At 40.5% G+C, this 14,209-nt stretch overlaps 1 protein-coding gene across 3 annotated transcripts in view; it reads left to right on the top strand.

Moving 5' to 3' along the window:
* Positions 1–14,209, top strand: part of FMN1 (formin 1) — a 390,151-nt gene that overhangs the window by 30,416 nt on the left and 345,526 nt on the right. For all 3 annotated transcript variants that reach the window (XR_013761711.1, XM_079126348.1, XM_079126351.1), the window contains exon 4: positions 3,738–5,741. Coding sequence is in view for 2 of the 3 variants with exons in the window: in XM_079126348.1 (XP_078982474.1) it covers positions 3,869–5,741 (1,873 nt within the window). In the remaining variant the exon portion in view is untranslated. The remainder of the gene's footprint in view (positions 1–3,737; positions 5,742–14,209) is intronic.

Below are 14,209 nucleotides of genomic sequence, written 5' to 3' on the forward strand. Positions count from 1 at the left end.
AAAAGATAAACCTAGAGTGAGTGGTACTAAGAGTACCTCCCTACTTTCTTATACGAACATTGAAATCTCAAGTATGTCATGAAGAAGCCCATCATGCACCTGGATTTTGACTTCTGGTACCAGGAAGAAGATTTCATCTTAAAAGTGGAGAAAAACTTTTAAATTTCAGAATTCCAAAAATTGAGACATTTTTCTTTCTTAATTCTAGAGGACTTACTTTTACTGTATATCCTGCCCCAAACCACATGGCCAAAAGTTAAGATCTACTATCCCCAAATCACAACTCTTATCTTCTATACCTGTGGTTTGATCCCTAGCTGAATAGTCTTTGTTACCTGTAGGTACAACACCATGGTTGTGACTTCCACTATTTTTATACTATTACTCTATAAAGAAAATGTAGTAAAGAAGTTATAGAAGGAAAATGCAATAGGTCTTTAAGAATGGGTGATGGAAGAGACTTAATCTAATAATTTAAGCATATAACTGAGCATATAACTCCTGCTACCATCAAGGAAGAAAAACTTGCTTAAATTGTGGATGTACTAAGTTACTATTAGTTTAACGCTGATCTTAAAGATAGGGATTCTGGTCTTAGCTGGATACAGACTCACTGAAAGATTTTGAAGATAGGGTTTAGAGACTTAATGAAAAGCATAATAAGATGGACTACTGAACTAAGCTTCCTCCTTAGCTCCAGACATGGGCACTAAAAATCTGGAAAGAACACTCTGTGTTGAAGTTTCTGGGTGGATGAGGCAGTAGTGTGATGTGGTTTTGTTCATACTAGTAGCTTCATGCCTTGCATTATGGATTTATTACTGTAAATCCAGTGTCATAATTCACTAAACCCAGACTTGAATTTCCCCAGCTGTGACTAACATATGGAATACTAACCATGCAATTTTCTCCATTTATATAACCAAGATTTGCACACACCCGGAGAAAAAAAATGCTTAACCCTACAGTAGAGCACCACATGTCTGCAATCCTCATAAAGAGTGTGGCCTTTATGTGAGGGCCTCTCTGCCTTAATTTCTGAATCAGAATCTTCATTGGCCTCCACTTGAGAGTTTTTACTTCCAGACCCAGTACATTTTCAGTGCCTTTTTTTCTAACTTTTATTGTTTAAGGGATAATTTTAGGGAGTAGTACTTTATCCAATCAGAAATGCTGAGTCTCTCCAATAAATGTTAAAAGTAGCAAGAAATGGGTTGGGGTTGCGGCTCAGTGGTGGAGCGCTTGCCTGGCACGTATGAGGCACTGGGTTCAATTCTCAGCACCATATATAAATAAACAAACAAAATAAAGTTCCATTGACAACTAAAACAAAAAAGTGGCAAGAAGTGAGACAGTGTTGAAGAAATTAGGTAGCATCAGGTTAACAAAATAAAAGAGCTCTTCTCTTCAAACTGCCTGGAAAATCAATTCATCAGTAGACGATAGAGGAACAACATCACCCTTGAAGCAATGGAGTGAAGCTTGCTTCTTCTGAGCCATACCCTCTCAGACAAGTTCCTGATCTCTCTTAATCTCAACGTTCTCATATGTGAAATACAGGCTTGCTGATTAAATGACAAAATAAAAGCATATGTGCATATATCCTCAATACATAAGAATTTCCCCTCATAGGGAGCAGGCTTTCAGAATAAGCAGTTCTATTCCAATTTGAAATTATGGCACAAACTTTGTGCTTCTACTTAGAGCAGATTCTGAAAAAAAATTTTACTCCACTTTTCTCCCACTTCACATACTTATCCTAATCCAGGGAAATTGAGGAGGTAAGAAAAGATAGAGAATGATGCTTGAGAACAGAAGAAAGCATCCTATTTTTCCATAGAATAGCACTTCTATTGCTTCCCTTCAGCTTTTCTGAGAATTCATAAATTGAACGCTCCATGCTTAGTGCTTAGCACCAGGCACACAAGATATTGACAGCTCTGCTTTAATAACTGGTGACTGGAATGTTTTTCTGCTATGTGTATGCTAATTTACAACAAGGGGGGCTAGGGAAGAACAGAGGTACTTTGGATTGGACATAAGGGAGTGAAGGGAGGGGAGGGGGTTTGGGGATAGGAAGGATAGGAATGAATCAGATATTTTTACCCTATGTGCATATATGATTACATGACCAGTGTGACTCTATGTCACCTACAACCAGAAGAATGAAAAATTATACTCCAATTATGTATGATGTGTCAAAATGCAATCTAACTACTGTCACATATAACTAATTAGAGCAAATTAAAAAAGAAATAAATGATGGCTGTAAATCACATGAGACAAGAACACCTCTCAAATGAGTTCTTGGATATATCCAGACAGTTCCTACCAATAGTTATTAGGTATCTATATGCTTGTGCACATCTTTAGGACTTCCTAGTAGTGACATCTTAGAAAGGTTTTAAGAATATGAATAGTTAAATTATTCAACTATTCAAATTATTTAATTATTATTAAATAGAATTATCTCATATACGATTGTTAAAAAAAAAAAAAAAAAAAAAAAAAAAAGCAAGATCTGTGCTAGCTTCCCATGTCTTCTGGGCATCTTCTTTTCATGTCCCTTTAACCTTTGTTAAAGATATGAATGGTTAATATATAGTTACTCTGTTGTTGTTCCCACAGGGATTTCTTTTAAGTGAGGAAGGCTTGATTATTGAGCAGTATTTTATTTAAGAACTGAAGTATTGCAGTATAAGTCTCTAAGCCCCATGACCACTGTGGGAATGCTGGCCACGAAGACATTTATGAAATCCTTCAAATCACACACCTTCACTACTTAAGTGACATCTGATGAAATAATTAAAAATCCATTTAGGCTGGGCACACTAGTGCATCCCTGTAATCCCAGGAACTTGGGAGGCTGAGGCAGGAGGATTGCAAGTTCAAGGGAAGCCTCAGCAACTTAGTGAGACCCTCAAAAACTTAGTGAGACCCTGTCCCAAAATAAAAAAAAAAAAAAAAAAAAAAAAGAACTTGGGATGTTGCTCAACAGAAAAGTACTATGGGTTCAATCCCCAGTACCAAAACAAACAAACAAAGATCATATAGGGCTAGAAGTATTTTTCTCTACCATTCTACTTGGTCTCAAATAGGTAACAAGTAAGAAAAAATAGAAGTATAAAAATAAAACAATGATGACAACAAGAAGAAAATTTGATCAAACCTCCTGACTTCTTTAAATTTTAAACTTTTAAATGTAAATTTTCACCTGTAACTTCAAACTTTTCCTCTAAAATCTTTCCCTCTCTCTGTGCTTTAAGTTAAAAGGATAATTAATCTCAAATCTTTAAAGGTGCTTCTTGAAGGGTTACAAAGGCTTGACTCATTTTTGCAAAATATTCCAAACATGAGTTATGAAAACAGTTATTTTCTAAGAATCTCAAGGCCCTCTTTCCTCAGAATTTCTGGGAGATTTGACAGAAGAGCATAAAATGTGCCTGGAGAAGTTGAGAGACCTGCTCTAGGTTACACAGTTAGTCCCCACACAGGGCAGGGGAACTTTTGTCTTGGGGCTAAAATTGGAGCACTCTGCCATCTCTCAGTTGTGTAAAGGTCCACTGGCCAAGGTAGGGAGCAGGCAGAGGCTGTAGTCAGGCTGTTGGCGGATGCTTTAAGTTGGTTGAGGTCAGCCAGAGAGGAAAGATAAGTGGTGGTTGTGCTTTGATTTATGCTGGCATGTGATTTGTGCTCTCTGTTAGACAAGCTGCTTTCTTCCCCTGTTCCTCTAACAGGCGGTCTCATTGCTGGAGATGACTGTCAGCTGCCTTCTCTGCGTAGCCACCATCACATGCCTCACCACTGGAGCTTGGGAAGCCTGACCACAGACCAGCATCTCCAAGGCATGAATAATTAGGTAGGCATAATGGAAGGAACTCACTGCACACTCCAATTGCGCAAGCCCATTACTGAACTGTGCTACATCAGCTTCTATCTTCCAAGGGGGGACGTCAGAGGATTTTCATACAAGGGCACTGTAACTCTAGACAGAGCCAGTAAAGGTTTTCAAAACTGCTACCAAGTCAGGGAGGGGCCAGACATCATCAGTCTCAGCCAGCAGCCGAACGAACATCCCGGCGACATATTTTTCAAGCAGACTCCCACAAAAGACATCCTAACTGAGCTGTACAAACTGACAGCAGAGAGGGAGAGAGTGCTGGCTAATCTGCTCAGCTCAGACCACATCCTGGGCATTTCCATGAGGAACCAGGAGGCGAAGCTGCCTGAGCTGTCTGTGAGCCCAGCCCCGGCGGATGACTGTTTCCAGAGTGAGGGAGACTGGTGCAGGGGGCTCCCCGTGGGCCCTCTCAATATGAGGAGCACCTGTGGAAACAAAAAGCCCCGGAGGTTTGGCGGATGGAGAGAGAGCCTTGAGGCACTCTCACAGAAGAGAACAAGAAGGAAAGAGTGTGGAAGCCGGGAACCAGTTCCCTGGATGGGGAAGGACAAGATCTGTTCCAGCAACTCCCTTCCTCTTTCTCCAGCCAGGCCTAATCTTCAGCTCCTAGAGGAAAGAGGAAATCTGGTCCCAAATAGGACACTTACCGCCTCCCTGCAGAGAAGAGAGAGTTGCCCTGCAGATATCCATAGGACACCGGACTCAGATCTTGGCTTTGAGACCTTTGGGATAGCCTCAGAGCCCACTGGGCTTGGAAGAGGAGCACTGCCCCCTGACAGCAGCTCCACGGGGGCGGGAGATGGTGGTGTTGAAGGCCCACTGAGAAGTTCTGGCAGGCTGGAGCATCAGCAAACAGGTCTGCCTGAAAGTCAGGACTCTGAGAAATGTCCAGAGGCAGAGGGGGGCAGCATGGGGAAGTCAGCTGGGCAAACTCGTAAGACAAAACCTGTTTCTAAAGTGGTGGCCAAAATCCAGGATCTGCCCTCTCAGGTGCAAAGAGTAGTCAAAACACATCCTGAGGCCAAGGAAAGCATTGCCATTTGCCCAGGGGCCCAGGCTGATTTTATACCCAAAGCAGACTTGCTTGAGCTCCCAGGACCTGAGACTGGGGCTCCTGGTTCTGGGTGGTGGGATGAGGGACAGCCAGGGAACAGGTCATCACAATCATTGGCCAGAGAAACAGCATCTATTTCTAGTTCACTAGCCAGTGCTGAGGGGGCCGTGAACAAGGTCCTCCTGAAGGTGAGAGAGAGTGAGAAGTTAGATGAAGCCACTGAAGGGAAAAGACTGGGCTTCCCCCTCAACACAAGGACCACCTCCACCCTCCCAGAAACCAGAAGTAAAAGGAAGGCTGGGCTATCCCGGAGTGGCCGCAGGTCCTTGTTTCTCGATCCGCAGCATGCTGTAGGTCCTGACTCCTCCCAACCCAGAGACATTGAGAGGAGGCCATCCCCTTCAGCACCAGCCACTCTTGGTATGGTATTTAATAATTCATCCCCTCGGTCCAGCGCACACAAACGGATGTCACCTGTTCCCTCGCCTCTACCTCCAAGGCGTACCAGTCCCCAGCAGCACCACAGGATCCTCCGGCTCTCCCCACTGCCTGGTGAGAGGGAAGCTGCTCTTAATGACTCCCCTGGTAGAAAGACCTGTGTCTTCTTTGTGTCCTCCTCTGCTGACACCTTGGAGTCACCATCCTCTGCTAAGGTCACGGATACCAAAGGAACCAGCCCGACCTCCTTCAAAACAGGTCAACCTCCTTTGGTGCCTGGAGAATCTTTGGAAAAGAGCTTGGGGCCAGGGAAGACCACAGGTCAGGTCCAGCACCAGTCACCTCCAGGTTAGTCCTGTTTAAAATGTTTAGATCAGTCTTTCAGCAACTCAAGAACTATCAGTCTACTTGTGTTATTCAGAGATTGACCAATTAACAATAGACCAAAATTCCTGGGCCTGTTAGTTCATCTGGTAGCAAGAAAACTGGGAGTTGTACAGGAGTGTGTGGAGATGGTGAAGATAGTATTGACTTACGGGCTAAGAGGTGTAGTTTCCATAAATGTTTTGTGGTATTTTTATTTATTTATTTATTCATTTATTTATTCATATACTTATTTATTTATGGCACACTCTAAAGTTGCTCCATGGTTACTTAACACAGGGACTCCAGGAAACAGGAACAGGCAGAGAGAAGGAGCAACTTGTCCCTGCCTTTGATGCTAACACTGGGTAATTGGCCCCTTGACCTAATTCTGCTGCTCAGTCTGCTACAGTCATCCTAGGGATTCTCTAAGCAGAAGCACAAAAGCATGCTGTGTTGTTGCTCATCTGCCTGTAGTTAAGGGGTTGTCTTTTGCTTTTTGTTTTCAATCACTGTTACAAGTGCTGTTGTATGTGACAAAAATGCTTTTTACCAGAAGGGAAGAATTCAGTCTAACCTGAAGAAACTTGGTTCAGATTTTTGTTGTTGTTTTGTTGTTTTATGCTTAACTCCCTAAACAAGCACAAAGTAACTACTTATTCTAAAGTCATGTTTTATTTATGGGTTACTACTATGACTAGGGTGATATCATTTCTTATGCAAAGGATACTAAAGAGCTCTTCTGACTCATATGCTTAATGTGATTTGAAATTTTACATGAAAGCAATTTGGGGAGTTCAGTAAGAGGTGCCACTCCTGTGTTCATTACATTTTCTAAGCCAACATGGGCAGATGCTCAGGGTTCTGTGTGCCATTGTGTAGGTAATATATTCTTTTCCAGCATCCTCTGACAGCGCATGGTAAATGCCCTCGTATAAAGAATAGCTTATAATATGATATATGGTCTTCTAAAGGTTCAGGAAAATTCTTGTGTAATTTAAAAAAGAAATTGTACTTGTATAGGTGTACAGTATGCCTTTATTTTGTTTATTTTTATGTGGTGCTGAGGATCGAACCCAGGGCCTCACACATGCTAGTAGCAAGCACTCTGTCACTGAGCTACAGCCCCAGCCCTCTTATACAACTTTTTAGATAAAATATCTATCTAGGAAAGAGGTGTTTCAAAAGCTTTTTATTCATTTTGAACTGGTGACATATTAGAAATTTCTCCAAATCACTGATCTAAGGGATGGTTCTTTAAAAATGTGGTAAACACTTTTCTCCTGTTTTTGCAATATATTGATCTTAGTTTGTAAAACTTGCTAATTTCATAATACAACCATCTGCCTCAGTAGGAAAGCAATAGAATTGTAGATTTTATATCACATATAGAACCTAAGTGACATATGTGGATGCAGGAGAGTTGGAAATACTTGGCAAGGAAATTACAGAGTTCATTGAGGGACTTCTTGGAGTCATGGTATAGAATAACCCCCAAGGGTCTTTTTAGAAATCGTATCAGATCCTAGGATTGTGTGTGCTTGTCATCTAGAAACTGTATTAAATACATTGATGTTCAGTAAATCTTTTTTTCCCTTTGATTTAGGATTATTATTTTGTTGCCTTTTTAATATAAAAGTACTCTACAAGTTCCGTTGTATCTGGGTTCAAGTCAGTCATATGCAGACACACAGAGGACATTCAGGTTCTGTTGGCGACCAGCAGTGAATCCACTGAGGGACAAGTAGAGTAGGGGGTCACACGTTCCTGAGGTCTCTCCATGCAGTTGTTCATGACAGGCCCCCTTTACATTGGCCCCAACCTTCCTTTGGGATCTTCAGTAGCATTTTTAGCACTCAGTCATAAGAATCATGGGGTTTCCTGGCCAGAGAGACGTCCTGTGCGCCTAACCTTATGAAAAAAAGCATCTAGAAAGGAGAAAGAGAATAAGAGTGGGACAGACCTTTTTTATTTCTATTTTTTTTTTTTTTTTCTGATGAAAATAGCTTCTTTTTATGTGGAGATCTCCCCTGGGACACTCAGACAGACGCTTTCTCTTAGTGACCTTTCTTTGAAAAGCATGGAGGAGGGAGAGCTTGAGATAGTAACTTTGATCTGTAGCATGTTTTCTTGTCCCCTTTCCTCTCTTTACTTTCCCTTTCCTCTGTCTAGGAGCTCTCTTCTATTCTAGATCCTTGAGTCACTTCCTGCAGCAGGTGGGTTCAGACAGGGAGAATTTCCTGCTTCCAGCTGCCTTTGTCTTTCACTCCATTTCTCCTCCTGCTCAGTCCCAGGGGAGGCCTGGGACAGTCGCCAGCAGCCCAGAAGGGAGTGTAATTCATTTACCATCACCATGCAATGGCCCTTTGTCTGAATCCAACTCCTGACTTTCTTCCCTGTTAGCTATTAACCAGATTGAGTTTATGGTCTGTGGACATTTATTTCCTGTGGAAATAACATCTAGGTATTTTATATAAGTTGTGCAAGTGAGATTATGGAAAGCTTTCATTAACTGCTCAAGTAAGAGATTAAGTCTGGCAAAAGTAATTAGATCTGTTTCCAGTTGGAAGACTCTAGTGTTACAGGCAAGGAGTAGTTCCCAGGGAAGAGTGCAATGCGCTTCTTCTCCTAAGACCAAGCAGTAAAGGCAACATCATTGCCCTCTGTGAGGGAAATAGCATAAATGTATTCCAAAGGATCCACCTTCTATTTATGGGTTTTGTAACTTTTCTAACTCTTCATTCTATGAGCTACACACAGAAATTTCTTATCTAGTAGTGATGTGAGAATACGGTGATAACTTAGAGTAACTATGAATGGTGACCAGATTTGTCTTCTCATGGCTACACCACCTCTTCCAAACTTGGAATTGGTTTTATAGTATTTTGTTTTGTGCATGGGACCACAGTAAAATGTTCCCAAGCCTTTGTGAAATGTGACTTTTCTTCAAACCTTGAGGGGTTTTAATAGTGTTGACCTGCCTAGCAGTGTCCTTGAGTGTTGGTGTTGGGAATTTCTTTTTGCTTTGCTTGCTTTTATTTACCTTTGATCTAAAATGAAGCCTTTTAATGCCACAAAAATCACATGGAAGTTGGCTCACCATACTTGGGAGATACCCAGTCTTTCCTGTGCTCTTTAGCTGTCTTATGATCTTTTTCCTTTGTTTGAAGTCACTGAGGTGGTGATGGAAGCACATGCCCCAGGCATAGTAGTTCTTGATATTGAGGATCATTTGACCAATTCTTCTGCTCATCAAAAGATGTCATTGATACCAACTGATTAAGGGTTGAGAGACATAAATGTAGTAGATTTTATTGTATCTAATGCTTCTACCTATGTTTTGATTCTCTCTGGATACACATTGTAGGAAGTAGATATAAATTCTTCCCATGTAAACTTTGAAGCTTGCTGCAATTTTGGTCAAATATAAAGAGACTTCACAATGTTAATGGATATATGCAGCCACTTAAATTAATTCAGAAAGTAGGTAGTAAATAGAAAACTGTAATTGTTAAGAGGGAAAAGAGGACTCAAAATGGCATATATCATATTATATTCAGTCTATAAAATAAATTTAAGAAATTGACAGGACATGTCAAGGAATCATAACTGAAACTACATGTTAGTGTGACATGGTGATCCTACTTTCAGGAGTTTAGCTGTGTTGATGTACTAATAAGAATACATGGGTTAGGATGTTTATTGTAACATTGTAGTGGCAAAAACAGCTGGAAAAAAATGAATGTTCACCAGCAGATAAATGGTTAAAGAAGGTACAGTACATTGATAGTCTGTAATATGATGAGGCTATCTGGAGTATTGATCTAGATTTATTTCTATCAAGTTGCAAAATAATTTATAGCATTTTTAAATTTTAGTGAAACAAGTATCAATTCTTCCCATTATGAACACATATGTGTGATATACATTTGAATATCATGGAGACAGGTGTGGAAAAAGACTGACCAGGTTATTAATATTCCTTATCAGAGGGTGAGGCAGGTGGAAGTGGGGAATAAGGTAAAGGTGAAGGGGCAAAAGCACTAGGGGAGAACATGGACTTTTTTACCTTGCATGTTTTATATTGTTTCTCTGGATGTGATGAATGTGTCACTTTTATGATATTTGAAGGATGATTTTAACCATATTTATTTTTTAAAAAAGATTCAAATATACCACTAGTCATTTCATTCATGCTTGTGTATGGGGGGGCTCAGATTATAGCTAAACCACACTTTTCTGTATTTTTCTTATGTCTTTTAATGAGGCAAGAAACTCAGCATTGAGAATAACAGCCTTGTCACAAAGGGAAATGTAGGTGGCTAGATTGGTAAAAGTAGCTGATTGGTAGCAGGATTAGATGAGGATAGAGCAAAATCCAGAAGCCAACAAAACGTGGCAATTCAGAGTGGTTTCTAGATTCTACAGACACCCCCAGACCTGAAGGAGCAAGGGAAGTCATGGTCACTGGAACCCAGGGAGCAGGTTAGGAGAGGACCATCTGACAGCAGCAGTGCTTTGTGGTAGAGTCACCCAGCAGAGAGGAGGCTACGGGATAAGTATCCTGGTCTTGTTCTCCTGTGAACTTCTGCCTTCGTCTCCTCTAACTGAACCAACCACAAGACTAAGTGAAAGGTAGCCCAGCTGCTGGAGATGTGGTCTTCAAGGTCAACCTTCCAGGGCCAAGAGCAGGTGGGGAAGGGTTGAGAGTGGATGATGCAGATGAATTGATCCATGAAGACCGAGACAGAACTAGCATCTAATTCCTGTTAAGAGGGCCATTTCAGGAGAATCATCTGCAAGAGGCTAAAGATGAGAAGGTGATGAAAGTGGAACTGGTGGCTACAGTATTCCCCCAATCTGCTAGGGGGTGGATACTGAAAGTTAGAATGCTATTTTAGATGAACCACACCAAGTAAAGAAGAATGTATGTATTTACGTGACTTAAATTTTGTTCCAGGGCAATGACTGTCTTGATGTTAGGTGATTATTATAGTGTTTTACATCTTTTTCATATCATTTTCTACCTCTAAATTTAGTTAGACTGACTGTCTCATTTATTGTTAAAGGTTCATACATAGAGGAAGTGAATGAATTAGAATGCCTATGATACAGGTTTCAGTCTACGGATTCAGAAAAAAAAATCTGGTTTTTAAAAAACAAAGCTCTTATACTTATCAATAACATCACACACATTGTGCCTGCTTTGTTTTTGTGGAAAACACAAAGAAGAGTTAAAAAAAAATCTTCCCCAGAAATCTCAAATTAAGAATAGCTAATTAGCATATGAAATATGAAATAAATTTTCTACCAGTGAACAATCTGAATTTGAGGTCAGTTTTCCTATAAAATAAAAGATGATTATTTCTCTTATTCAAGCTTTTTTTCCAAAGGGAACTATGTTTCAAAGGCCAGGACTGTGGCCAAGATCTAATGTTTAAAAAGCCCAAACCAGCTTTACACATGTGACTTTTTCTTCCTGGATTAAGGTTGAATTGTGCTTTGAGGGTGACACCTTTACCGAATTTTCATCTGTCCCTTTTCTATTCTTAGATCCAGAGCACAAGATTTACAAAGAGGGTGACAGTTTGTGGTCTTAGGCTATGCAAACCCATCTAAAGTGATTCCAAAGAGAGAACAGAAGTGGCAGAGTTAGTTAACACTGTAATTAAAAGGAAGAGTCAAGGGGCTGGGGTTGTGGCTCAGTGGTAGAATACTCACCTAGCATGTGTGAGGCACTGGGTTTGATTCTCAGCACTGCATATAAAAATATATATAAAAATAAAGGTCCATCAACAACTAAAATAATTTAAAAAAAAAGAAAAAAAAGAGAAAAGTTTGAAAAATCTAAAAGAAAAAACCACATTTAAAACAATAGACATCGGGGTCTGGGATTGTGGCATAGTGGTAGAGCACTTGCCTGGCATGTGTGAGGCATTGGATTTGAGCCTCAGTACCACATGAAAATAAATGAATAAAATAAAGGTATTGTGCCCATGTACAACTAAAAAAATAGATATTAAGTTTTCGATGGAAGTTTTTAGATCATCTATTCATATAACCAGCATTCTACCTTATAACATCATTGACTGGGACATTAAAAAATGACAAACCTTTGAGACTATAATCAGATTCAAGCATTTTTATCAAATGATAAGGCAAAGTAGAAAATATTGAAAGTGTGTGTTTTGTTATACTCCTTATGGACTCTGGGAGAAAGTGATTTTTTAAAACAATTGATATCACATTGGCCACATCCCTCTTCCTCCTGGTAACTGTTATCAGGAAATCACTTTTCTACCTATCCTTACTCCATTCTACTTTCTCATCCCTTTACATGCATAATAATCTGTTAGATAATCTTAAGTGGAAATCAAATCATAGTTAATCCAAATGGGGCTGTGATATCAGACCATACCCATCTGCCTGGAGTTCCTCTGTATCTCCTGTTCTAAAGTTCTTCACCTCTCACAAGAGGTTCTAGGAGTCGGTTTTTTATGGTTGTTTTCCAGTACATTGAACCCGATGCTTTCTATTGCTCCCTGGGCCTTAGAGGAAAGAATTTGAAACTGGATGAAAACTGGAATTCAGACATAGATAGGATAGAGATGGATTTGAAGGATGTTGTCAAGAGGGTGAAATAATCAATGCCTGAGATCAAGAATCAAGAGAGAAGAGTCAGGGCCAAGATGTCTGTGCACAAATATTCCATAATTGTCCTAGGGTGTGCCCTGTGTGCTTGGGAGAGGGGGTATTGGCATGAAGAGAAGAAATGACTTTGTCATCAGAAGCCCAATAGCTTGCAGTTTGGAAAAAGCTGTTAAAGACAAGCAGAAGCTTTCCTGCTGGTCAGAAGGACAGGCCAGGATCAGTGATCTGGAGGAAGCTGTTAACTACCAAGGACCAGCAGAGAGCCTGAGCAACAGAGCAGAAGGCCAACAAGAGCAGCAGGCCTCAGACCCAGGAACCCGTGAGACCCCTGGAGATCACTAGGGAGGTAATCCTCAGAAAAGACTGGCCTTCTTGCTAGCAAGTGAGTGCAGTCTTTCAAACACTTGGGATTCAGACTTTTGAAATTTGTGTAACATAGTTTTATTCAGAAGGAGGCAGTGACTTGGACGATCCAAGTTTCACATGTTTTTTTAAACCTAGTTTAAAGTTTTGAGTTTTTTGTTTGAAGAAATAGCCCCAAATCATCCTGTGACTGACAAGAAAGTTGTTGATTTCCAGGTTAGTCCAGAAGAATTATGGAGAGTGAGTAATATGCAAGCTTCAGCTATAGTCTCTCCAGGATTCAGAGTTGTCTGGGCATGTCTGGGTAATTAGATGGCTGGGTCTGTCCAGAATCTCTTGCTTAGTGCCTACAGGATCATCACAGGTCAGAGCTCATCCTAAGGAGAGCTAGGATTTGAGGTATATAGGAGGATACTGCCTTAAGCACGGAGGGACAACTCTGAAAATAACATGACACACATCCCCCTGACCACCCAGTAACCCAGCTATGTGGACCCACACCTGAATCTTAGGGAGAGAAAACTGCAAAACAAAAACAGAAACAAAAGCTAAAGCAGTGTCAAATTTTCAAGAGTAGCGAGGCTAAAAAGGTAAGGTCTGCATAAGAGAATGAACAAACTTGTGGATGCAGAGTTTGTATTCCAGGTGCTTTCAAAGCAGCAGGACAAGGTATAACATGGAAGAATGAACTAGATTTTATCTTTTCTTGAGGTGCAGTGGGAGGGGTGGGTAGTTGTGCCTTGGGCAATGCATCTGGCACCTGTGAGTATAGCAGCCCTAGTACCAATTTGGGCAGCATCAAGAGGCATCTTAAGCAACCAGAGCAAAAAAGGACAGTGGTGTTAGGGGGAGGATGATGTGATCTCAAGAATGACTCAGGAAAAACTGATGTGAGAGGAGGCGAGCACCAAAATCGGTAGAGCCAGCAAAATACTGATTTTGCACCTCATTGTTACCCCAACCAGTTGTTGGAAGGAATAATATCAAATTCAGTGGGGTCCTTTGAGAATCAAATGAAATAATGTCAGTGAAAATACTTCAGATAGCACTAGAAAAAATGCCTTTTTTATAATTATAAATGGTTGTTGCCTTAGAGCACCAGAAAAGATCTTAATAACCTGCTTTTGGGGGGCATGTTTTCTAGGGATGAAATGGTATTACAAATAATAGAGTTCACAACCAGTTATTCATGTGAATTTTTCAGATTGCTGTTGACTAAAGTTGCCACATTTGCTTGTTTGTTGAAGCCTTACAGTGTGTGCTTATTGGGCTCATTATTTTGTAGATTAATACTAGATTTCCTAAGAAATTTGTAAAAAAAAAAAAAAAAAAAAACTTGGGCAAAAGGGACCATATGTCACATATCTCAATATCTCTATCTGATACCTTAGATGCACTCACCATGGAGTCTAGTTAAAATGGTTCACCCCAGTAGCTTT

Source organism: Sciurus vulgaris (genome assembly GCF_902686455.1).
Source record: "Sciurus vulgaris genome assembly, chromosome: 2".
Taxonomy (NCBI): domain Eukaryota; kingdom Metazoa; phylum Chordata; class Mammalia; order Rodentia; family Sciuridae; genus Sciurus; species Sciurus vulgaris.